This window comes from Liolophura sinensis, chromosome 9, assembly GCF_032854445.1.
Source record: "Liolophura sinensis isolate JHLJ2023 chromosome 9, CUHK_Ljap_v2, whole genome shotgun sequence".
NCBI classification, from domain to species: Eukaryota; Metazoa; Mollusca; class Polyplacophora; order Chitonida; family Chitonidae; genus Liolophura; species Liolophura sinensis.
The window spans coordinates 17971223-17998334 of record NC_088303.1 but is presented as its reverse complement, the minus strand read 5'-3'; the positions used below and the strand labels follow the sequence as shown (position 1 = coordinate 17998334).

Genomic DNA, 27112 nt, shown 5'->3' with positions numbered 1-27112 from the left:
AGTCAGGTCCAGGTGGAGAAAACTGGACAGGGTGGAAAATAAAACCCACACATTGCGAGGCACCTAAAAGCAGGTGGACGGGCAGGAGGACGGGGAACTGAACCATGATCTCCTTGATTAGTGATCGAGAAGAACGCTTTAGCCGTAAAGAGCTCACCACTTAACTCTGGTGACCACGACACATTTCATACTAGGGTCACCCAAATGTAAAAGTTTCCATTAAAAATTATTGGATGTATATGTATAGATCTTTTAGAGGTTTGCTGTACAGAAAAAGGAACTGGACCCAAATGCACATCAATAAATCCCCATAGGGTGATGGTGTTAAGTGATGTAGACAGGATTGAGCAGACCCCTCCTCTACTCTGACTCCCTGAGCAATTGACTTTTTGATCCAAGGTGCAGGTTAGCCAGATTGACATCCAGATGAAAACCTGTTGGTGGATAGCAAAATCCAAGAACACAGGTAATATCTAAGAGATGATAAAATACACGTCTTGGCACAGAGATGTTCTCATTGTCCTCTCTTACCTGTATCATGCTCTTTGCCATAAAGAAGCTTAAACGTTGATGAAAATTAACCAGGCCCTATTTTCATTTTTACAAGCACTGTTTTATTATTTAAACATCAGCATGAACAGCAGCATACACAAACAAGTAACAGTTAAGCAAAGTGAAAAACTCTCGGTGACAAAGAAAAACTTCAGTGAAAAAAGTCAAGAAAGCTGTATCACTTAATAGAAAGTTACAAAAATATAAGTTCTGTCATGTAAAGCTAATTTGGAAGGAAAAGACCAATATTCACATAAAAAATTCAATAACAGCAAAATTACTACCAGGAAGGTTATTTCCATGAGGTCAGATCTATAGTGATTGTACATACATTTACCACCAAACGTCAACCCTTTACAACAGGCTACTTCAACACAGTCAAGTAGAGGTCAAATGAAAAAAATTTAAACCATTTAATAAACATTAAATAATCCAAACATGAGTATCTAAACACTATCATTTAAATAATGTGGGTCAATATCTTAAATATCGCTCTAACAATATGTTTAAATTCTTTCCATACTTTTAAAACTTTAAAGAAAACATCAGTAAAAACTATTTATTCTTTAATAAACAGATCACTTGTAAGGTAAAATATAGACATCACTTGAACAGACTGGAACACATATTAACCTTCATACCCTTAAACACAACTGTTTGACCTTTGAGAGCAACACTAATTAAATACATAGCATGAAAAAAAAATGACAATAAATTTTTGTTTTGTGGAGTAATTAATAACACTAGCCACAAATGCACATGCAAGCAGCTTTCTTTGATCTTAATGCCATCTAATATGGTGTAATACAAAATACATTTAAACTTTGTCATATCAATGTTTAAAACCAGAGTGAAAGAAACTATCCAAACATAATATATAAACAGTGTACATATACTAAGCTTTGATTACTCCTAGGTGTATCTATTTATAAGCCACAAATTGCTACAGCTCTATCTGCTCACTAATGTGGAATCAACATCCAAATAATTATTTATTTTTTGATCATACATGCATGATCACTAGATAATATTTTGATTTCAAAATCCTTTTCTTAGCTAACCAGTTGTTATTTATTTGATTATATTGCTCATTTTCATACTCAACTGAGAAGGAGTTATTAAACCTACTATATCATTATTTTATTCCTATAAATATCTATGATAAGAATATCAACTGACTGATAATTTTAACAGATGGTTTCCTTTTTGGAATTTTTACTGAGATGCATAAAGCAAAAATGCAAAACTTTTTGTAAATATTTAAAAAAAAAAATATATGAAAAAATTCATGAAATCAATAATTTTGGATATGCATACTAATGTAGGCAAAGTTTCCTCTACAAAGACTTGATATATACAGAGGATCTCTCTTATGAGTTATCATAAATTCACAAGATCACTTGACAAAACAATGTACCATGGTTATTTTCAATGAGTAAAATATTAACCATACACAATCATGCAGATTTGATTAGTATTACACTACTGACATTATTACAAAACATCAGCTGTAGCTTGGAGGCGTGGCCACAAGAACTTTGTTGGCAACCAGCAGATGATGAAGGAAAGGGTTAAACTTGGAAAGATAGGCGTCAATTTTCCCCAGCACCCTCTGCTGGAAACTCTGACACGGCAGACCTGCAAGACAATAAAACACAGCGATATTAGAACAGAAATATGGTTTGGTGGCAGGGCCAGGGATCTTGTGGGTAGAGCCTAACTCCAGCAGCTTACCGCATGTCAGGTTATATCTGACATCAGCAGGCCTTACCCCATCACCGTTATGACAATTTCATTAGGGGCCCTCGTTTATCAGAAGATTTCATTTTGGTAGAGGTGACCGTTGCTGGACGGAGGCTAGCCCCGGGTCATCGCAGACATCTCCCTCATCATAATCGCCCAGCGACCAGTTCAAAGACGAGACTTCATTAAGCAGTAACTTTCAATTTCAACACCTCTTTGCCTGATGTAACGGGCCTTTCTGCCACATCTCATCATATGAAATTGCCATTAATGCTTTAGCGCGCATATTTTTCACCGAACTGATCCAAGAGATAAGGTCCTGCCACAACTAGGCCACAAACTCTTTGGGCTTGACCTCTAAAGTGAGGTCAATCTCTACGCTCTCCTTCCCTGGCACCGTCATTCAGACTTAACTGTATGATGTCACAGTAAGATATGTACTGGCCACCCACATCCTGAAATCCTGCTCAAATCTATTATCACCATTATAATATGGGGCTTTAATTTAGTGAAGTGGAGTTCAACTTTAAAAGTTGTCATATACTTTGAACACAATTACATTTTTACACTAAACGATGAATTCAGTTCACAAAAATAACCTTTAGAAACGTGTGTTTTTTAATTTATTTTATTTTAAATTTAGGAATGAATTATCTTCCTAGACATTAAATTCAGTTCATCTGTACTGTACATCATCATCAAATCAAATAAATTGATTTATTTATTCATTTGATTGGTGTTTTAGGCCATACTCAAGAATATTTCACTTATATGACAGCGGCCAGCATTATGGTGGGAGAAAACCGGGCAGAGCCCGGGGGAAACACACGACCATCCGCAGGTTCCTGGCAGACCTTCCCATGGAGAGGAAGCCAGCATGAGCTGGACTAGACTTGAACTCACAGCAACCACATTGGTGAAAGGCTCCTGGGTCATTATGCTGCGCTAGCAAAGCTAACCAACTAAGCCATGGCTAATAAACTGAAAAATTAAATAATATTTCTAATAATGGAAATTGAGCCTAATATTTACACTGGAATTTTCACTCACCAAACCAAGCTTCTAATCCCACATTATTGAACAATTATTCAACACCATTTTTTTGCTTCCCATCAAATTCAAATCATTTGTACCTTACACCTTTACTAGTCATAAAAAGATCATAAAATATCTTTAAGTACAAAACTTAAAACAAATGTTCAGTTTGGTGCAAATTTTTACATTCATCTTTACAAATCCAAAATTATTGTGTGAACATGGAAAACCACACCAAGTTCTGTTATTTCTCTAAATTTGACTAAAATTTTGCAAAACTACAGGTTAAATCCCATTTACTATTCAACATCAATTTCTTCAAGTTAATACTTTAAGAATGGTTATCATTCAAATTAAGTTCTGAAAAGGTGTTTCGATATGCTTCCCACAGCTCTCATCAGATAATTCAGATGCATTACATATCCAAACTTGATGATTCTACATCTATGTGTTTTTAGATGCCATGGTAGCAGACATATGCGCAATCTGACAGACATGCCGACAATCAACATAATAACATAGATATGCATATCAACCTTTCAGAAAGACTACTCAACATAACAGTAAATATTTGTAAAAATTCTTATATAGACAGATACTCATAAATGTGTTCAATTATCTTTGCATTTATTTCATATATGGCCTAATAAATCAATCAGATCTTATATCTTTTTTGTTTAATGGTTTCAGTCGAAATAGGGCAGATGGGCATTCTTAGATATCTAAAACTTCTTGGAAATTAGTAATTCAACCTGCAATAATTAACAAACACTCAGTTGCTAACCAAAAAACTGGTGTTCAATAGTTCTGAACTGATCAAATTGCTCTCTACTCAAACTACAATGTTAGCAACAGGGAATTGCTCCCAAAAAATTTACTGTAAGTCAACAGAAAGTTCAGTACCAACCAAACCATTTGCCAGCCAATAACTAGCCACTAGCACACACTGAGCAGGCTTTACGCATTCCAACTTTTGATGTATACAAATGGCATGATTGTAATAATGATTTTAGAGTGAGTGAGTGCTTGGGGTTTAACGTCGTACTTAACAATTTTTCAGTCATACAACGACGAAGGAATCCTTAGAGTGCATGTAATATGCCTCCTTGTTGCAGGACGGATTTCCACCACTCTTTTATCTAGTGCTGCTTCACTGAGACGCCTTACCGAAGTCGTTGCGCTATCCCCTTCATGCTGAAAGCCAAGCGAGGAAAATGATTTTACAGAACTTACAGCCTGGCTAGTGATGTATTTGTTGAGTATCTTGACATCAAAAGTAATAATTGTTTTTATGACTGATATTTTGACATTCATGTGCATTTAAAACCACCAGTTTTGTAGACTTTGGTCCAGGAGACTGTTACAGTGTGTTGTTAGAGACTTCCCCAATACTTTTAACCTTTTCAACCATTTCTGTCACCAATATTTTCAAACATTTTGAGAGAACTAGTAGGTGCTGAGAAATAATTTTTAGTTTTATGAAGATCCAACTTTAATGACATGAGCAAATCATTTTCATAATAATTGTATACATAATTTCCACTGAAAAAAGTGCTTGAAAGTGGTTGAAAAGGTTGCAGATTTACAGTATATAAAAATTAGGTGTTGGTATACCGTCTGCATGTGTATACACATATACATGTGCGCTGGGAAATACCAAAACCACACTGAAGAAATCAGTTATATTGCTTAACATATCATGCATTACATCAGGCCAATTCTCTGGTTACATAACTGTTAGCAATCAAGATGCCGAGTCAAGCTTAAGCACACACATATACGTTGGCTGTATATTATAAGGTTCAAAGAGAAGCGGGAATATTTTCAAATGAGTCCTGAGTTACTTCCCCTTGATAACAAATTTGTCTTGCACAGGCCTGTGTGGTTCAGGAAAAAACAGGGATGCTATGGGGCGTACCTATAATGATAGGATACTGCGTGGACGACGCTGAAGTAAAAATATGATAACGTGTGCAGCAGGACGCATCAGTAACTAATGAAAACAGAACTTGGCTGATCTTCCTAAGGGAGACATAGAGAGGGGCAATGTTCTCGAGAGGCCGAATCCATAACTGCATTCACCCCAGAAAACACTGGCATCACCTAGGCCATTCATCAACAAAGAAGTGATGCAAATCTTGTGCCGGGCAGATAATATGTGTTTGTGTAATTGTAGAGGGTAAGGAGGCAAGTTCCTGCGGAGGTTTGATGGGGTGAAGTTGCTGATGAGGGATTTACCCTGTTATTATTTCGCATAGAGCTGAGACAAATAAGGATTGTCCCCAGCTCAAATTACACATGTATACCACATTCGGTCTCTGCCAAATGTGCTGAATTTATACAATTAAAATCCCACCTAAGAACCTTGTTACGACCCCTGGTCCAAATTATCAGCCCATAGAAGGTCATTTATCATGGGGTATGACAGAGTTTTTGCCATCTCTGAAGATTAATAAGTGCCAGCTGGTGGTCAGAGTGCAGGCGAATGAGAGTCTAATTATACGGATCACGACTTCTCCTCTGACACCCACCCCTTCTTAACACTCTTCCCTGGCCTTGTTAACAACGAAATTGACAAAATTCTACTTTTTCTAACCCAGTGCTTTGCGGGCGATGCCTCTTTAACATTCAGACATTCAGTATGGACTAATTCCTGACTAGAGATGACGAACTTTGCCACACTTGAGCCCGCGATGCCAATAACGGCCCCGTAATGGATGGCTTATTATAATTCCCTAACAGGAAAAAATAACCCCTCACATTTTTCACCATCGTACTTTAACAAGTAATTGCCGAGGCAAAAATGTAACAAATTAATAACAATCTAACATTGTACTGGCATTGCGCTAATCTCTTCCATACATCATTATTTACATATATTAAGATTAATTGTTCTCGACTACATCCCATTCATTCTGTTACAGTCCGGTTCTTTTGACTCATCAAACTTAAACTTTCAATAAAGTGGATAAAAATGTCATTTTTCCCAGATATCCCTTTTAATACTGGTCATTTCCAATGTCATTTTTCCATATTCCCATCCGATTTAACTGCAAATTCCAGGAGCCATTAAAACATACTTCTTTTTTATTTCGCGTTCATTCCACCTGAATATTTAGCATGAATGATAAATGAGAAGCGTGTTGGACAAATTGGGAAATCTCAACCATAACACGGAAAGTTAACTTTTTTGCCCCCTATCATTATGCTATGACAATCTAATCCAAATTTTTCGTAATAAAGTAACTAATTTGTCAGTTTCGGTGACCATGGCGATGCCACGTTATGGACAGCTTGGTTTTCTAATGGAACACTAATCAATACCAAATCAATGATGTATTAAAATTAGCATATCTAGGACTACGTACAAATCTGAAAAAGATTTAAAATTTTCACATTAGTGATGTCTCCAATGTAATGATAATGAACTCTCTATTTCGGCATACCTGTATCAAATGGCCAACTGAAGATTAGCTTCACAGTACCGCTGAAATTCTGCAATAAAACAATACTGCCAGGTAAAAACCCACACCATTAAATATCACTGGTTTCATGAAGTGAAACCATATGTGATCACACCAAAGCTACATAATCAAAAACAACTATTGTCACACACAAATATTGGAATATTTTCATTTTCTTTTTCCATTCCTCATCCAATAAATGATAGCCACGAATGTAAACATAACACAGATGACAGTCATTCTCATCAGACCAACATTTGCAGAAAAAAAGGGCTGATTTTCAAAATCTGAAAAATTCCACTGTTTACTTTTTCTGGAATAATCAAGAGTAACAACATGTTCACTTAAAGACAAAGTACATTTGTCTGTTCAAGTTTAAATGAAGTAATCAAAAGACATTTCTTTTAAGTCGATCCAGTTAATATTACCTACATATTCAGATTTTATATTATTTACTTCATTGATCAGGTCTATCGGTGGAGGAAGCCAATCAAAACCCAGAGAAAACCACCACACCTCACCAGGTACATGGACAAGTTTTCAGACAACAAACATCACAGCTAAAGCGGTGTACAGTATATTCTAACATGCAACCTAATTGGTCAGGGGCTCATGCAAGCTCGAGCAGGCAAAATTTACAGGGTTTGTTCTTTATATTTTACTTTTCACAGGTATGAGCTGTAATGCCAAAAGCCACAATGAAATTCACACAAAACAACTAGCAGAAGTAAAGCTGACAGTAACATGCTTGTACAATATTCATGTACACTTCGGTAAAAGACAAGAAAATGGTACATCTAAGGTGAAGAAGATATTTAGTATTTGAATGGTTAAATAAAAAGAAAAAACAGTGATAATTAATGACATGCTTCACAGTGATAATTAGTAAGGCTCCACGGTTATAGTCTACCACTGTTTTAGTAATTACTACTAGTACTAGTCACAGCGAACCATAAGACGTGGAAATTATTAGTAACAGATGTGACAGTAAGTGAATCAATGGTTTTCTAATTAAATGTATCCTCCAAAACAAAAGTGAATGACACAGATGAAAATTAGTAAAGTTCTCCACAGTGAATCGCTAGTTTTAAAATAGTAACATTTCCACTATTTATAAACAGTGAGATATCAGTGATAATTAGTGGCATGTTTTTTCACACACAATTAGAGCAATAAAGTGGGATTTTAAATTGGTGATGCATCTGAATGTCATAATTAGCAAACATCTATAGAGATTTTTCAAATAATTGGACAAAATAATAATGATAAGATTAATAGACATGCACAACATTAATATATTTTTTGCTTTGTTTTCTAAGTCTTTTAACATATAGAAAACACCTGAAACAGCCTTTGATGGAGATTAAACACGCATAAAGGTTTGGTAATAAATAAATAATTCCATGGGAGACATGCCTGCTACATGTAGTTTAATAAGTTCAAGACCTGAGCATACCTGTCAACACTGACACACACGGCTATGTCAGCTAGTAATTACAGGTACAGGCAGTATTTGCTTAGACGACACAATCACCTGCACACTACTCACACGGTTAGGAATGAATAAAGGTAATTCAGACCTCATTCATGGGACAAAATTTCAGGTAATAAAACACGCATTGGGTAAATTGAAGACTGGATTAATTCGGTGACCGGACAGAGCTGCTGTTCTGGACATTGTCAGACACCTTACACCAGTGAATGAGGGAGGGGATTTGGAAGGTGGGGGGCCTAGAGTTAAGCCACGTCTGCTTGGTCTTACTCAGCCAGAGCATGGGCTGATGGTGTAATGTCACGTGGAGGGGTGATTCTGTGCCGGTCATAATTCCCTCTCCCGTGTAGATCCCTTTTCCCAAGTGTGACTGCAGATTCCAACCCTGGACACTAAAACTGTCAGTCTTTGTTAACATGGGAGTCCAACTTGATAACTTTGCAATTCTCATGGGTTATTAAATGCTCTTTATATCAAAATGTTACCGTTCTTGGATGATCTCCAATAGATCTCCTCCAAAATTGCTCCATTCTTCTGGAAAAATCCGTTTAATTCCTCCCTACAAACATTTTGCAAGCTATCAGCTTGGATAGAAAGGCTTAAATTTGATGCAACTCATTTGAAATTTAGCTTAGGGATAAATACAAATATTCCTATGAATATAGATGGAAGTTTTTGCCCGCACCAGATGACAATAAGTCAGGGGAGACTGGAAAGTACAGACCAAATGAGCGCAGACATCATTTATCAAGGCTTGTCGCGAGCAATCAAACATATGATTCCCTAACTACACAAAAACTTTGGTCCAGAGCAACTTATATTCATCGCCAACTACTACGAAAAATGGCCGCGGAAAACAGATTTATCAATCACTTCTGAGAAGACTTACAACATCCAAATAATTATAACTTGTCGCAGACTTTGGTGTTTTAAATCAGCTGGGGAAACTAGTGCTGGCTCAACTTTTAATACATAGTTCATATTAAGTTATAAGATAAAGTTCACATTTCTAAACACTTCCTGAACACAAAACAATAACAAGTTGCAAACTAACTTGGGGAAAGGCTTAAAATGACTGCATAAGAATATTCACCTTTTGCTCCAGATATCAGATATCAATTTCTATTTAGAATGGTAACTGGATCAACTACTATGTCCTTAAAGGAAAAGAAAACACTAAAATAAAGTAATTATCAGATGAAAGACCATTAAACGCTGTCCAGCAAAATAGTTTTATTTTTGTAGAATTTTTCTAGCCTACTAAAATGTATTCAAACATATGATCCTGTGGTGGTCTGTTGAAACACAGAGGATATCAGTGACACCACAGCATTATTTTTGGCTTGAAATAGTTTGTTTCACGGTCAATTTGTTAAATTCATTCATAGCTCTAAATAAAGATACATTCTGAACGATGAAATATAGCAAACTATATGTGATGAGTGGCAAAAAGTTGAAGTGACATTAATGGTCCCAACAGGGTCAGAAAAGGCCACAGTAGACTCCAAAGTTTTAAATGCACTTTACTTTCCAGTATATATGAAATGGTCTTCTATCTGACATGTACTTCATGTTAGTTTGTTCTTTGTCTTTAAGAGAGTAAAATCATGTTATGGTATAAGAATAACAATGCAAAATCAATACAAAAATTTTTGATAAAGATTGACCCCTTAAGAATATCCACAAAGACATCTTGAGCCAGATGATGGCTGTTTATATACAGCCTTAATTTCGTGCAGATTATTTCATAAATGTGACGACTGGAGTGTTGCCAGTCAAGAAGAAATATAAAGAACCAAACTGATCGGCTTAGTTCCATATGGAGTCAACTAACAAAACAAGCCAAAAAGATACCACAGATCAAGGGTGAAGATTATAAAATGAAAAGAGCTGTTGTGCACAGATAATAAATAGTTTCATTACAATTTATTTTGATCCTTTATTCCTTTGCTCTAAAAGCATATTTCTCAATACAATAAAAAGCATATTTCTCATACTGTAAAAAGCATATTTCTCAATACAGTAAAAAGCATATTTCTCAATACAGTAAAAAGCATATTTCCCATAATATAAAAGCATACTTGAATAATCCAAAGTTGACAAATGTTCTCTATGTCAGGGATTTAAAAGGATGGAACTGGCTAAATTCATACAAATTTGGCCATTTTTCTGTCTGAACTTTAGCCAGAGATGCAGACTTATAAAGTTTTGGTGGTGACAGAGTGTGTAATGGCAACTGAGAGGTGATCAGTACTGACTGTCGCTGATGAGTTGTCTGTAGGTATCAAAAGTGTGCGGATTCAGCCCAAGATAAAGATGCTTTCTCTCCTTGGGCCAGCGTTCACCCACCCCGATATGATCTAACAATGAGGCTGTGACCGCGGCCAGCCAAAATTAGAGATTAGCAGATAGGTTCACGCGTCTGTGTTATGAGCTTTGGTCCTAGGAGGCGCTGTGCTGGGGCGTCGGGCGATTGGGACACCAATCATTTCTGTAAATGTCAAACACGAGCAAATGGAGTTGTCATCAGACATTTGCTTCCTTTATGCAATGAAGCATATAAAAAAAATCTTGGCCAGGCCATGCCAAGTTGGGAAATAACTGGCTATGCAGGATTAATGATGTATGTGAGAATGAAGCTATGATATTTTCTTCCATGTGAGGACGTCAGGTCAACCATCTTCTGTGCAGTCTTCTGAACTCCCCTGGCCTGAGCGCCTTCAAGGAGCTCTGAGCTGCGCGGTGCATTGCACCAGTTTATACTTCTACATTTGTTCAGTTATAAACAGAACAAGGACAATTCACAATACAGATCACCTTCAGCTCATATAATCAACATGCTAACTGAGCAAAGTCCTCACCTGAAATAAACTCTGGAGGTCAATGTCAATCTGCACAAAAAGGGTTAAACCCTAGAGAAAAGCTGTCAGATAATTTCTTAATTAAGTCAGCCCGCAACCTCATGTGTCTGTACAGGACGTGGTTGTGTCATTAAAACGTTTTCGTAGCACTGGGGTCAGTGTTGCTGGTGGCCTGGTAAGACCCTTTGATGACTATAAAGGCTTATTTAGCCCTCATCGGGGGACCCACTGGTGACCTCCAGTCAAAGCAGGCCACAAGCTTTTATCTTTGTTGGATTAATACAATTGGTAAAGTGGTCTAAAGCTCATTAGCTTAGCACAGCCAGCAGTGGCCAGTCATCAGTGCCTTAGGTCAGCTTTCTCCAAGTTATAATGCATGTGAAAATATTTTCTATTATCTTGTTGGCTTTCGGAGCGAGCTTGTCAACTCCAGGCTACCTTAGAGAAAGCCTCTAGCCTGGAACCCTGGTCCGCCTTAACCAAGTGCTCAAAGTCTTCGCTAATTGACTGCGGATAACCGACATGAACACAGAATTAAAGTCTCGTCTTTTGTTCGCATCAATGCCCTGCGTTTGAAGTAGACTGATCTCCATACAAATAGTTCCACTGTTCTCAGGCCCACATCTGACACACCTCTTCCCGACACACCGCAAGGCAAATGTACAAATACATTAAACATTCCCAAACAGTGACTTAAAAAAGGCAATGACATTAAAATAACAAATTACACAATATGTGCCTCAGAAAACTAGGAGAAATGAAAGGCCCAAATGTTTTTACAGATAGCATGTGGAATGATTTGCTCCAGCTGATGCATGTAAAACATAACTGTGAAAGGAGGATCCTTCCAGATGACAGTACACGGGCATGTAAAGTGGGTGTGGAGGTACGGGGTCTTACCCTCAGAACTTCCTCAAAAGATTTAAGCAATGGCATCCATTTCTATTACACACACACACACATAGAAACAAAAGCCAAAAACAAGATCAGTACATGTGAGCAAGACACAGTGAGCTATTAGGTTATATAAGAACAAAAAACAACAAAAAAAAAAACCAAAAAAAAAAAACTTGTTGTGCAAAAGCTAAGTCTTTGATAGCCACATATTTGATTTATTAGAACTTCCAAGATTTAAAGGAAAGACACCAGGGGTCTAAGACGAGAAGGTTTATATGGCCGTCATACTGAGCATTGTTTACATGCCTGCTGTAATTAACAATAATGTTTTTCAAAGTCATCTCCCGGCAGAGAACCAAGGTGCAGTAGTCAGCACGATGGGAGGGATGCTTTCAAATTAAAGTTAATTCTACCTCACATACTCAAAACATTCACATCAAACTCCTAGATACAATGAAATTTCCAGGACCTTAACCAGGTTAATTATCACAAACTGGTTCTGACATTGGGAATCATATCCCAAGGATATGGTTCAGCATGCACAGTTTTTACAGGTCAACTCTTCCTTAGATTTGATTTTTTTTCCTAATTACTACAGCTATATCCTGAACATACTGAACTCCAATTTAAGCAAACATGAACAGAAATTGGAATGCAAGTTTCGACAACAGTAATGACACTTTTCAATTGCACCATCCATCATTACTGTCAAACACTACCAAAGGTTGATCAAAACATGAACTTGATAGCCAATTCTAAACTAAGCATCATTATCAGCTTGTTCACTTGAAAAATGACTTGAGTACATGTGTTGGCTGGATCGGATTGTTCTGAAACAGTTTTTAGGTCAAATTAATCGTGGTCATTCGAGAACAATTCAAGCAATTGCAACAGTTTATGTATCGTGTCCAGTTTTCTCCTTCCAAACACAAAACTATGTTTTGATTTGAATATTTCTGATTGTTGTTGATACTGTGAGATGACCGGACCTTGTCAGCGTGTCAGTATTGATGAGGGCTGGAGTTGTGGGTGTGGCAGATATCCCTGTCTTATAACAAGCCTTATGTTACATGTACAAGTACAATCACATGTACAAACCCAACTGGGTATATGAGCTAACTTTTCTTAACTCTCCCAGCAATTCTCATCGGAAGTGCATCAGATCAAGTAAACATCACTAATCACCTTTAGCTTTGCAATACTGCGATACATGATGCCAGGCTACTGAGGGCCACAGCATATCATTATCACAGCACTGAGCATATCACACTAAGACAGTTCGCTCTTGGGATCAACAGAAAGCCATATCAAGAGTCTTCTAAATAAAAAAAGCAAAATATAAATCTTCTTCTGCTGTGTACAAACATTAGACCATGACGATATGTACCTTGTTTTTTTTCTCCCTCTCTCCCTCCACCCCCTTTCTCTGCTTCACACCAAGGCTTTTCTAACTATCCTCTGTCCCTATCCACAATAAAAGTTCCGAAATGACAAGCTGTCCAAAAAAACAAATGCTTGAAAATAATCGCCTAAAAAATTATCCCTGAAAATGTCTGGGAGTTGTTTAAGAGATAATTTTGACACAATCTCGTCCAACAGGAAGGTGACAATTTTACTTTAGACAATTTGTGCCTGCTGGGGATAGAGAAAAGTGACAGACAGGCCTTAAGAGTATGGCGGCAAAACACCACAGCCCTTCCCAGTGACAGACCACATTTTCTAACGCTTATCTCCCAGAGAAAACCAAAGCATTTCAGAAAGAAAGAACGTGAATATCAAATAACACTTTTCATGAATTTATATCAAAGGTCAGAATTTGTCATAATAAACCTGATTGCTCAAATGACAAATCAATTATTGTTATAACATAAATGAAAATGTTATGAAAATCCAAAATGCAGATATGCGAATCCTACGCATTCCTCTTTCATGAGGTGATGAGCAGTTGACCACTTACAAGGACAAACACTCCAGCCAAAACCAAGAATGTATGAACCAAATAAAAGAATGAAAAAATCTTACAGAAATTGTCGCAATAGGAATTAACACTTCACCATACGTATATTTATATGACAGAATGACTCACATTCAACCAAATTATGACATTCCGCATATACCGTGTGCAAATTTTGCTTATGCATTCCACATTTCTCTGTTTAAACAAAATGACTGAGTCAGCTGGAAAAGTGCCTGATAAGTAAGAAAAATATGTTTGCAAATATGTGAAAATCATGACAGCTAAAATATCAAACACTTCTTTATTTCAATCACTTGTCCAACTACCGGTGTCTACATGTGCACGAGGTTGAGTAAGTACACAGCTCACTGTTATTTTTTTTGTGGTGTGCCAGATTCTAAAACATGGCTCCAGGCATTAACATTGGTGTTCTAAACAAAGAAGGTACATGTGTAAGGAGATTATGCAAAATTACTCGAGTTGCAGTCTTTAAATGAAGAGATTAATGATAAGGATTAAGATAATTTGGATTATTTTTCTCCATACAAGATACAAAAGCCCACTTTGCACATCATACAAGAACAAATCTCTCATTTCTACCTGTGCCAGATTTTCATTAATTTCAGTCTTTTGAACACTTCAAGTCCATTTAACTTGAAGATCTTTTCAAAACAAGATGTAAATTCTCATACCTTGCTATCATATTTTAATGGGCTGTGTAACTTTCTGAAATAGCCTTTTAGTCACTCAAAAAATGATGCCAGAAAACCAGAAAACCAGAAAAATGAATCAACCAAACCAGAATAATGAATCAACCAAACCAGAAAAATGAATCAACCAAACCAGAGTAATGAATCAAGCAAACCAGAGTAATGAATCAACCTAACCAGATCTGGATTTTGAATACTACCAATAGTATATCAATCTTTTTAAATCTTTTTATCAATTTTTTAGCAGTGAAGAAGAATAACATTTTTTTCTTGAATTTTCATTAGAAAGCAAGTTAAGCATAGTTAGAAAAACTACAAACAAAAACCCTGTTTTTTTTGTTTCTTGCTGTTTTCTACAAGTATTATACCAACATGTTATCAAACCCAAGCCAAGCAATAACTCCATAAACACTGTCCATTAGATAGATTTTAGGTTGCTGACACAACCTCAAAATAGCACTGCAAATATCTATAAAAACACCGACAAGTGTTGTCAAAACTAGTTCCTGCTGCCCTTCATCTGTCAGCAGTTACAGCTTGTCATATATTTACTAAACAGAGGGTAATATTTGAGGGGAGAGAGCCAAAGGCTACCTACAGCGGTGTCATCCAGTGAGCTGTTAACACAACACAAGGCAGATAAACAAAGTTTATAGATAGCATCAGTTGCAGATGGATTCACACACCATATAGCACCTCTCTTTTGCCAAGGAACCTTTCAGGTTCAAACTATGTACAACTATTAAAATTTTCTGCATCATGGAAATTGGTTTAATAAGGAAACATTTATATTTATTGTTAGCATCTTGGAGATATTTCATTCAAATGTACCAAAAAATCTTTCATATATATATATATATGAATCTTATGAAATGTTTTGCTTTCAGATTTCTCACTCTCACTGGCCATTCTAAGATACCTCAACTCTTAATTTCTGTATTTAACATCATGAGTAACATTTCAACCCAGATAATCATTTTGACCATAAAAAAACTACCCACACTGTGTTGATTCACTTTCTAGCTTCATAAATATCATAATTTTCCTCGTCCAGACGGCCTATTATTTTGCTTTGACAAAATATCTAAGTATTCAGCAAGTAAACATGTGAAATGGTTGAGGAATTACAGTAAGTAGGGGGTCTGAGAGATGAGGGGTGGGAGTGGGTACTGAGAGGGGGGAGGGTGCACAGTATTGGGGAGCATAGGTCCATCCTTCAACACCCTTGACATCTAACAAGGCTGACATTTAAAACAGGCAGAGCAGTAAATGCCTGTAGCCATGTGATCCCCTCTGATACCAATTTCTGTTATTTTTGTGTGTATGTTTCTGGTAAACAAAATGAACCTCTCCCTCTCCCTCACAGGCCTACCCACACATAACTAAATACCTTAAGATCAGATATAATTCAGCAGGTCCCTGTCTACCTCCATGCCAATCTAATAATACAAACGTGCAGTATATAATAGAAAATACATCAAGTTGTAATGGGAGTTACAGATTATCAAGTATAATTTATTTGCATTTTTTATCAAGTTTTATAGCACTTAATACAAAATTAAAATCTGTCAGTGTTGACATACTTGATTTATTAGCAATATTGTTTTCAGATCATTTAACACCTAAATTCGGTTAAGCACAGGTGACTCAGTAGTCACAGAATAGTGTATCAAAGCTGTAGTGAAGTTGTCGACAAATGTGTCTGTAATCGTTTGTGTGCAACAGCTGTCTTGTTAGTGGAATATGTGGCAGGTATACATAACGAGCAGATAAGTAGCATCTCTATGAATGAAACTAATTAATCAAAATTCTCCAATGATTATTTTGTCACTGATATAATTCCGCTACAGTTTATGACATTCATCTGTGTCGTAGAATTTATTTAGTTTGGCACATCTATCACACTAGGCAATTTCATTCAGACTTATTGTTTAAAAATATTAATCAAAATACAGATGTAATTAGAACACTGTCCATCTTGTGCTTATCTTTCCATTGTTATTTTATTCATTACAATACAGGTGTGTATGTGATGGGTTCATGCACAGTCACCAATCGAATTCAACGCTTTCTGATTTTGGCAAAAAAATGTTTTCTGACGTAGGCCTTCATGAACAATAAACACTAATCAAACCTACGCATACACATGATAACATACATGTACTGTGTGCTTGGGTATTCATTTATATGGTGAGAGTTTAACAACAAAATCAAGAATATTTAATGTGTTCCACATAGACAAAAGAATACCTAAGTAAAGCAAAGCAACTGATTACATACAGCAGTATGTACATTCACATACTTTATGGAGACAATGCTCTGCGCAGGGTTATGGGTTTCTCTCCCTCCACACTGCTGGACGCCGGACGTATAAGTGAAGTATTCTTGCAGCGTAAAACACCAATTAAATATATTACATTAATAGTGCTAATACAACCAAAAAAGCAAACTAGAAAGTCAATTGTTCCACATTCTGCAGTACATGTTTTGACTATAAATTGACATTTTGAAATCACTCAAGATCAATCCAGGGAATCTGGTTCCACACATACACTCTTGTTCTTAGTTTTCCAAAATTTCAGACGATGACAATGCAAATGCTCTCCACAACTCAAATGGCAATTAATACTTAATACCGAGGACGATGGTGACAAAGCTCTAAATTTTGACTGTTCCACAAAACAGTCTCATGTTATTTACATCACAATGCATCTGCTTGTGGTAGTTTCATGACGTGGAGCACGTGAACTATGGGCACAAATCTGAAGACGTTGTGTGTTTCTATCATTGCGATTTATGGCTGACCGTTACCATACTTTAAATCCAGCACCCTGAAATAACCCAAGATCAAAATCAATCACGTTCGTTTTGAATGGCATTTCATGTCTCATTGTTTCTGTGCTCAGTCACATAATAATTTAATCTTGCCGCAGTGATTGGATGTTTTGTTTGAATCCTGACAGCTGTGGTTTAAGATGACCCCTGCACTGACCACTCAGGGGCCATTGTTTACCAGAGCTTTGTCCAGACTCGCACAACACAACCTACAACCACTAGTGTTAATTAACAGGCTATGATTAGGAACTTTTCTTAATGAGTTTGTTCCCCATTTTTGTATTCTTGCATCCTCAGTTTGCCTGCGCCTGTCTTTGCCTTTGATTACGTTGTTATCACAATGTAGCATTAACCTACAAATGAAATAACATCCATGCATATATTAAGTTTGGCCACTATTTTTCTGTCAGCGCCGTTGCCGGTCTGCTGGAGAAGTTTCCTGTACAACAACTGGTCCGCTTATTGCTGGGCATTCGGCTGGACCTTATTCGTCTTCATTTTGTCTGACACACCATTATTCTATTACATTAACACCAAAGAGTAGACTATACAGACAACCTAATCGCCAATTCTCCAAATGCACGCTAGCCTAAAAAAAATGATTAATATTTAAAACTTTTTCCGAATGTTGGGCTGACGAGGGAGAGCAAACAAGTCGGTTGAAACGACAACTTCCTACAGACGCTCCCTGGAGCTGCTTTGTTCCATTTCGCAGGGAAAAAAGTCTCGACCCATGCCAATTTTCTGAATAATAAATTATCTGCCAGAAATTCTTACACTCTTACAAAATAATTTTCACCTCTGGCAAGGCGGTCTAATCTGGGAGGGCCTTGTTATTAGTGATATTATCCATTTCGCGCTGGTGCGTGCCACATCCCTGACCTATGGCTAGCCCAGAAGTAGCCGCAAACACCTATACCCTACCCCCATTATCTAAGCCAAATGGTCATCAATTTTTTCCCTCCGTGCTACGGCTGACAAAATTTTCAAATTATCTTTATCTTCAAATGAGACTTGTATAATGGAAATGTGTTTTTGCAGCCATTAGCAGGCCACTTTGGGGACTCCTATCCCTCAGTGCTAAATACATTCCAGAGCAAAAAGCTTTCAAATCTGGGAATGTCCCTAAACAGTCTAATTCATGACTGACCTGTCTAGAGTTTGGAATCGTCGAGGACACCGGCAACGTCGCTACTTTGCGGACAGCTTGGGTGATTAATATCCGCTGATGCACGGATTTACGGAGATCTATATCACTCGTGGATAACTTACGAGACAAACTGTCAAAACTTTGCCCAGAACAATGCTGAGCCTGTGATTAATCAACTGATGAGTTCTGGGAAAATGTGAGTATGTGGTCTAACTATTCTGCTCTCTCAGGAGGCGGACCGGGAGGGGGAGAGGGGACATCTTAATGCACACCAAGACCACAAAGTACCACTCACAGTTAGCTGAGGTGTGGTGAAATTGCTGAGTCACTGTCACTCTACCTACAATCATGACACAAGGCGACAATGAAAACCTAACCCAGATGCTCAAGTCAAATTATTATGCATTTTTCATTTACAGCACAATCTTTTAACCTGAAACAAACTTCTTTTTCCATTTTTTTAAAACTAAAATTGCTTCACTGAAAGTGCACAAAGTACCCCTTAAAAATGTATGTGAGTGTGGAGATATGTCAGACACCTCCCAGACCTCAGACACTCCTGTATGAGGTGGTGTTACCTCAGACATACTCCTCTGGGAGGCGGTAGTACCTCAGACGCTCTTCTGTGGGAGGTGGTGGTACCTCAGAAACACTCCTGTAAGTGGTAGTGGTACCCTAGAAGCCCTCCTGTGAGAGATTGTGCTACCGCAGACACACCCCTGTGAGAGGTGGTGGTACCTCAGAAGCCCTCCAGTGGAAGGTGCCTCAGACACTCTCTTGTGGGAGATGATGGTACCTCAGGCATACTTTTGTTAGTACCTCAGACAAGTGTGTGGGAGGTGGTGGTACCTCAGACACACTCCAGTGGGAGGTGTCTCAGACACACTCCTGTGGGATTTGTTAGTACCTCAGACAAGTGTGTGGGAGGTTGAGGTACCGCCGACACACCCCTGTGGGAGGTGGCGGTACCTCAGATGCACTCCTGTGGTGGTGAAAAAAAACCTATGTGGGAATTGTTATGTTCTTGCGATAAAATGATAGCTTTGTTGGAAGCACCGTTTCTTTACACTGTCCTACTAAATACCTGGGTTAAACAATAAACATTAATTCATGGGCTCCACTAAAGCTATCACAAAACCTTCAGGCTGAAGCATCTACGATGTGTGAATCTGTGCCATACTAGCCACATCCATTTCACAATAACTGTCCTTCACACACAAACTTGAAAGCTGACCTACTCGTTACCAAAACGTGATGCCAAACATTGATATGGATAATTCCATGGTAATTATTGCATACGAAGAGACAATTGTAACTGGGAGTATTACTGCAAATAGGCATCACGATAGACTCCTTAGTATTCTTTTCAATGTTCTAATCTTCCTGAAATCCCATTAACAGCTACCTGTTTTATTAAGGGGTATAAATACATCCACAAATTGGTATGGGGTACACAAGCCAATCCCTTCTTCATACTTTAGTCATGATAGTTAGCAAAGACCCTTAAATGTAATTCATGCTTCAAGAGAGGTTACATTGAAAATTTTGAAAAGCTAATAAATCTAGTAAAACATGTCCCAACAGTTTTAAAAATTCCCCAAATCTCATTTGAGATAATTTTAATACCATACGTTTGGAATATTTCTTCAAACATAAGTGGACCAATGCTCCATTCAGAATTGTATCAAACTTTGCATAACAAACAAGTTTTGAGATAATCTCTCTCCATGCACTGCATCATGCCCAGACAGGCAGTGGAATGGACAATTGCATCGACAGAACACTTACAGTAAAATCTGCCTGAGCTGTAAAATGTTGGATGATATAATAAAAGGTTCAAAAAGAAAGTCAATAATGTATTGCTATACTAGACAAGAACACCAATTTCAGATGTATAATCTGAAACCTAATATTAACAGCTGAAGTTTTATTTTACACATCAAAAATGTTGTGCAAGAAAATACTTGAAAAAAAAATAATTTTTTTCACAACAAACCATTTTGGAAGGTCGTGGGTTTCCACTGGGCTCTGCCTACTTTCATCCCACAACAATGCTGGCCGCTGTTGTATAAGTGAAATATTCTTGAGCTAGGCGAAAACAGCCATCAGACAAATAAATATATTGTATGGAATCAATTCCTTGAGTCTCTAGAGGAATCTATTTCCACACAAGGTCATGTTAATTAAACACTGAAGTTTAAGTCCATGTTAGTCTCATTACATGTCTTAGATGTGGTGTAAGCTGTTAAACATTCAGGATGCATTTGTTAGAGGAACTATCCAAAATTCTTGAAGCACTTTTACAGACAGGATAAACAAGTCATCCAGTATGACTACAACAGGGCAAAAGCACGTGCATATTAGTGCTGCATGAGAAGAGAATATCAGCATAAACACTCACCCAATTGCTTGGCAATGTCCTCAATGGCGTCCAGTGCTTCAGGAATGCGGTCACGATCTACAACCACCATTTCGATTTCACCAACCTTTACCCCAAAGCTGGTCACGTCAAGGTCAACTAAGCAAGTCTGCAGTCCATAGCTTTTCCGAGTTGTTGTAAAACTGCAGAACTCATTCAGGAGGCCGATTTGGACGAATTCCTTGATGCTTTTCACACTTTCCGACACGCCTGTATCCAGGCTCAGACTGATGGTGAGCTCTGAAACTATGTCCTTTTCGTCTGTTAACTCATTGTACTGGGTGCTGGAAGTAGTAATTGAGGCTCCAGTAACCGGTGTTTTCAACTCCCACCGTCCATCACGCTGGCGTAGCCAAATGTCACTTAAGGTCAACTTGTAGCTTGGCGTATCATAGTAGATGTCATGGAATGACTTTTCAGATAACAATGTTGCACCTTGTTCCAGTAACTTGTTTTCGCTATTTTCTGTCGGTACAAATTTTCGCTCAACTTCAATGAGACTAGAGGGTTCTGTAACGGATCCTTGAGTGAGGACAGCCTTCTCCAAATCTTTCACGGCCATTGACAAACTGGAAAGACTGGAAGAGTCAGTGTGGTAGGAAGACTGAACTTCGGATGATGACGAAGATCTAATTTTTTCATCTCCAGCATTCCAGTCTGCTGAAGAAAACTGCATATTGGACAAAGTCTCTTGGCGGTTTTGATCTGTAAAAGTGTTACTCGATGAGAAACTTGCAGAGTTACATTCCACGTAACTGTCTTTCTGTTTCCAATCAGCTCTATAGGCAGGAATTGTTCCAAAGATTTTCTCCATCAACTTTTGTTCTCGCTGTTCTCGTTCTTTCTGAGCACTGAGCTGCTCTTGCAGAACTTGCTCAAACTGAGCAGTTTCAACTTCGTTACCGAAACTTTCTCGCTTCTGTTTGATGGTGAGGAATTCTGTAAAAGCAGAACTCTTTTTGGACTGGTCATTTCGGCCGAGGACATCATTTGGGTCAACTGTCATAAATGGCTGTCTATCTGCCTCTATAAGACACAGCTGAGTGTCTTCTGATGCACTAGACCCAGAAACTATCTCCCTTTCTCCATCGTCTGCTGTTGATGAATCGTCAATGATAACCCAATCTGAGCTGGTTTCTGTCTGTGACCAGGTTTCACCAGATGATACCGTGATTTTTTCAGACGTCAACATGTCTTTTTCGTCCAACATTCTTTCAACACGATCAATGCTTTGTTCTAGACTGTCAACCAGGGTATTATCTAATGAGAGTTCTGAATGAGGCTGTTTTGACTGTGCTTGGATGTTAACATTTGATTCTTCATTACTCTTGGAACCTCTTGCAATCTCTGTTGCCATCTTTTCAACACCATTGGAATTGTGACCCATGTTGGTTAGGTAGGCAGTCTCCCTAAAAGTGCTGTGTACTGCTGACACAGATTCAGTTGTGACCTCTGAACTCATGACCTTCAACTCAGACTTGGTGAAGTGTCTATAGCTCGGTGGACTAATTGTCTGTTCCACACGGTCCACATACCTGTAATTTTCACTTTTTCCATTCTGTGTGCCCTCCATGACAGAACTTGAATCTGAAAATACACATAAACAGAGCACATGTAAGTTAACAGATTTGATTGATCAAAAAGCATGACTTTTATAACAAGTTTTCACATTAAATTGCATTCAATGAAGCTGAGGATTAAAAATACTACATCAACAACGGAAAGCCTTTGTGAAGAGCAAACACCATTAACTTTATCAACTGTACTTGCCTGACTACTGTTTACTGTAAACAGAAAAGTGTACCATGAAGTTACTTTGTGAACAGCACCTAGAAGTTTTGAATGAACTTCGCTTATTAGCTTATATGACAGTGGTCAGGTTTTGGGACAGAGGAATTCAAAGGGTCCAGTGTAAACCACCTCCCTTTGCCATGTACACCACAAATGTCCAGATTTAAAACTGGTGAAACAGTAAGTGCAGGACTTGAACATGCAAGGTTTGACCAGTGAAAAGGTAACTCTATACAACTGGCATTAGAGCCATTGGGAAGTCTGCTAGAAGATTCCATCAGGCGAGTATGTGAAAGTACTTAGAAATTGGCAGCAGAGAGGTTTGAGTCCAGTTCATCACTAAGGAAAGGTTTTTTGGGCTGTGCTATGCAATAACTGGCATATTTACCAAAGAGAGATTTTATAGTATTAATCCAAGTCAGAGCCATAACCACCTCTGATTTCTAGGTTAAAAACTGAAAGTTGTTTGATATAACTTCTTATAGAGAAAGGGACTGCTGTTGGCGGCTGTCAACATGTGGGTAAACAGGAGTTACTTTTTTTAAAAGTTCTCTCAGTTGACAACTATGAAGAATTCAGCTTTCAAAGTACGAGCTGAATAGTTTTATTTCAGTGGGCATACTGATAAAATTAGGAGGGAGCTAGTGCAATAGACTTACTTATTTACTTTATTTGACTGGTGTTACATTTCACTCATAAGACAATGGCCAGCATTAAGGTGGAAAGAAAACGGGAAGAGCACAGGGGAAACCCACCACCATAAGCAGGTTGTTGACAGATCTTCCCACATATGAACAGATAGGGAGACAACATAAGCTGTGCTTGAACTCAAAAATACAGTATTGGTGAGAGGCTCCTGCATAATTTTGCTACATAATTTGTATACTAACCAATATGCCACAGAGGCCCTCAAGTGCAATACATGAAACAGCCTCTACTACCTGAGACCAAACTAGCTAGTGTTAAACTTTGTTCTTTTATGGTTTCATGCTTGTAATTTTGTGACTTAAAACATTTACCTTAGTTTTAAAAACATGTATAGCATGAATAAAATTATATAAACAGTGTACATTTCCATATATTTAGGTCATGTTCCACATTTATCTCCCTTGTCAAATGAAAAAAGGAAAAAAGAAACTTAACATTTGAAAAACTTATTTTTTTTTTTATCAGGATGTTAAAACGTTAAAAAAAACCCTTAAACTAAACCAGGTTTTGTTGAAAGTATTTTATTGGAGCAGAAATCTTCTGTGATTCTCCACTGCGGTCAAACCATTTATGCTGCGTGTTCTAAACAATCTACACTAAGACTGCTACCAACACAGTGTATAAATCTTTAAGGAGCAGGTAACTCAGTGGCACAACTTAGCAGCATTGTATAATAACCATTGTCACTGGGCTCAGATTACCGCCTATGCGCCGGCCCCATCCAATAACACAACCTCTCTGGCACAAAGTCCGTGGTTAAACAAGCCACAGTAACAACCATGGTCAATATTTAATCTTTAATTCGAAAGTTAAATCTCGGACCGAAATAGGTTTCAAGGGTAGAACGAGATCGGTGGAGCGAATGTTATCAGGCACTGATCAAACTTAATACCATGGGTTTTTTTTATCGCCAAACTAGCCTGTCTACAGGGAGACACTGGGAATTTGCCGGAATTTCGCCAAATGAAGCCATATTGATGATATCTTAATCAGCAATGTTTATACAATGCACTCTCTTCAACTGGCTCAAGATTGTCTCCTTGGTCATGCGGCCAACAATTAGAATATATATTGTCTCTTAATTTCCCGTGTCTTAATTTCCTGTCCTGCCACCAGGGGGCAGCCAGCAGGGAATTCTTTCCTGATTGTGGGATTTCTGTCCCTATTTAGACGTGCGAATATGTATTACTTCACTTAAGTGCTTTATATACTTGTTTTGGATAATAATGGCATTAACTTGATATTAGAACTAAGGGAGATAGTTTGCAATGAGTCCACCGCCCAACCAGCTTTCAGAGATTGGATAAAACCCACGTCTCTCTGAGGCTGGCTGAAATTTACAAATAAATGAGGCATACAATAAGTTTGTTTAAGACTAAGGCCTCAGTAATTCTCCCTCCCAGATCTGTTTGTCACAAGTTCCATATCAGTATCCATAGTCGGTAACAAACGGCACCCTTGAGATTAACACTAAAACCAGCTAACATGGGCGGCGGGATGACAAATCTTGACTAGAGAACCCAGAGCAGGGGATTCTCCGCACATCACCCCCATCCCGCACCTTATTGCTTTGGCTTTCAGTAAAAATTAGTCCAGAGTTATTCCTTAATGTAAAACTGCGGCCAGATCCTATTAATTAGAACTGTCTTTATTTTGACAGGTTTGTGTAGAGTTAGGTCCCCTGGGTGTCCAAGAAGCGCTGTAACAATAGATGGTGATAGCAAGCCCCATTACCTAGATGGCTTCAGCAGTCTAATTGCAGAGAGATCAGAGCCCAGCTTGAACAGCCTACACCACGTACTTTTAAACATACAAGGTTTTTTATTTGTCAGTTTTTTGTGATTAAAGAAAGGTGAAAAAACAGAATCTATCATGCTTTTAAGTGATGTATGTAAATTATAGATTGCAGTGCAAAGGTCAAACCAATTATTTATACTTGATTTTGGATAGATAAACATGAGACATTTCGACAATTGAAAAAGATAACAATATCCAGGTTTAAATAAAACCTGAGAAAAAAAATAAGACATATCAAAAAGATCGTGCAATTTCATAAATAAATAGACCTGTAAGAAATGAAAATTTTGATATCTTGTCACAATAAACATTAAACAGACTTTTTTTTCTATGATGGAAATTTCAATTTTTTAGGTCACCTCAGCAATGGTTTTATTCCAGAGTCTGTTCATAACACAGTGGCAGACAACATACAAATAAGAATAAATTTATTGAAACTTTTCATTGCTATTGCAAATGCTTATTTCTTTCACAAAAATGAAAAAATTTCAACAGTACTACAATGAAAATTCAGTTCCGTTTACAAGTTTATCTAAATCCACTATAAAGGGATAAAAAAATGTACTGTCTGTATAGTGAATACACTGCTTCTGTTTTTTAAATTCTGTGATATCCATATTTCAAAAACATCAGGCTCTATGACAAGGAAGAAATGACTAAATAGCTGATCCTTTGTGCTCAGGGAGCCAATCATTATAAACATCTGATCCTTTATGCTCAAGGAACCAATGCCTATAACAACCAATCCTACACGCTCAAGGAACCAATGACGAAACAGCTGATCCAATATGCTCAAGGAGCCACTGACTATAAACAGCTGATCCTGTATGCTCAAGGAGACAATGGCCAAATCGCTGATCGTATATGCTCAAGGAACCAATGACTATAAACAGCTGATCCTGTATGCTCAAGGAGACAATGACCAAATCACTGATCGTATATGCTCAAGGAACCAATGACTATAAACAGCTGATCCTGTATGCTCAAGGAGACAATGACCAAATCGCTGATCGTATATGCTCAAGGAACCAATGACTAAAAACAGCTGATCCTATATGCTCAAGGAATCAATTACCAAATAGCTGATCCTTTATGCTCAAGGAACCAATGACTAAAAACAGCTGGTCCTATATGCTCAAGGAACCTATGACTAAAAACAGCTGGTCCTATATGCTCAAGGAACCAATGATTATAAACAGCTGGTGTAATATGCTTAAGGAACCAATCCCTATAAAGAGCTGATCATGTAGGCTCAAGAAACCAATGACTATAAAGAGCTGATCATGTATGCTCAAGGAAGCAATGACTACAGCTTATCCTTTATTTTCAAGGAACTAATGAATAAACAGTTGATCCTATATGCTCAAGGAACCAATGAATAAACAACTAACACTGTACGCTCAAGGTACCAATGAATAAATAACAGACAATGAGCAAATGGATGTTTAGTTGAAAAACAGCAACTGAGTCACTAAACATGAAGTGAAAATATATGCCTCAGGGACACACGAATAGCTGATAATATATACCCAAAGTAACTAAAAGCTGATAAAATATTCTAAATGACTCTAAATGACTAAACAACTATTAACAACTATTATCAACTATAAAACTATAGTCAAGAAACAAATCATTAAATAACTGATAAATATATGTCAAGGAAGTTAATAGCTGGCAATATATACATATGGACTGAATAGC

General features: G+C 37.6%; 1 protein-coding gene across 3 annotated transcripts in view; it reads right to left on the bottom strand.

The window, feature by feature from the left end:
• Positions 1-598: 598 nt before the first annotated feature.
• The window catches only part of LOC135474968 (uncharacterized), a 70765-nt gene continuing 44251 nt past the window's right edge, over positions 599-27112 (bottom strand). For 2 of the 3 annotated variants that reach the window (XM_064754674.1, XM_064754673.1), the window contains 2 exons: positions 21098-22702; positions 599-2190 (listed from right to left, as the gene is read on the bottom strand). In XM_064754674.1, the coding sequence (XP_064610744.1) occupies positions 2057-2190; positions 21098-22688 (1725 nt within the window). In that variant the 5' untranslated portion in view covers positions 22689-22702 and the 3' untranslated portion in view covers positions 599-2056. Of the gene's footprint in view, positions 2191-6776; positions 6826-21097; positions 22703-27112 lie in introns of all 3 variants that reach the window. The other variant, XM_064754676.1, reaches the window with a different exon arrangement.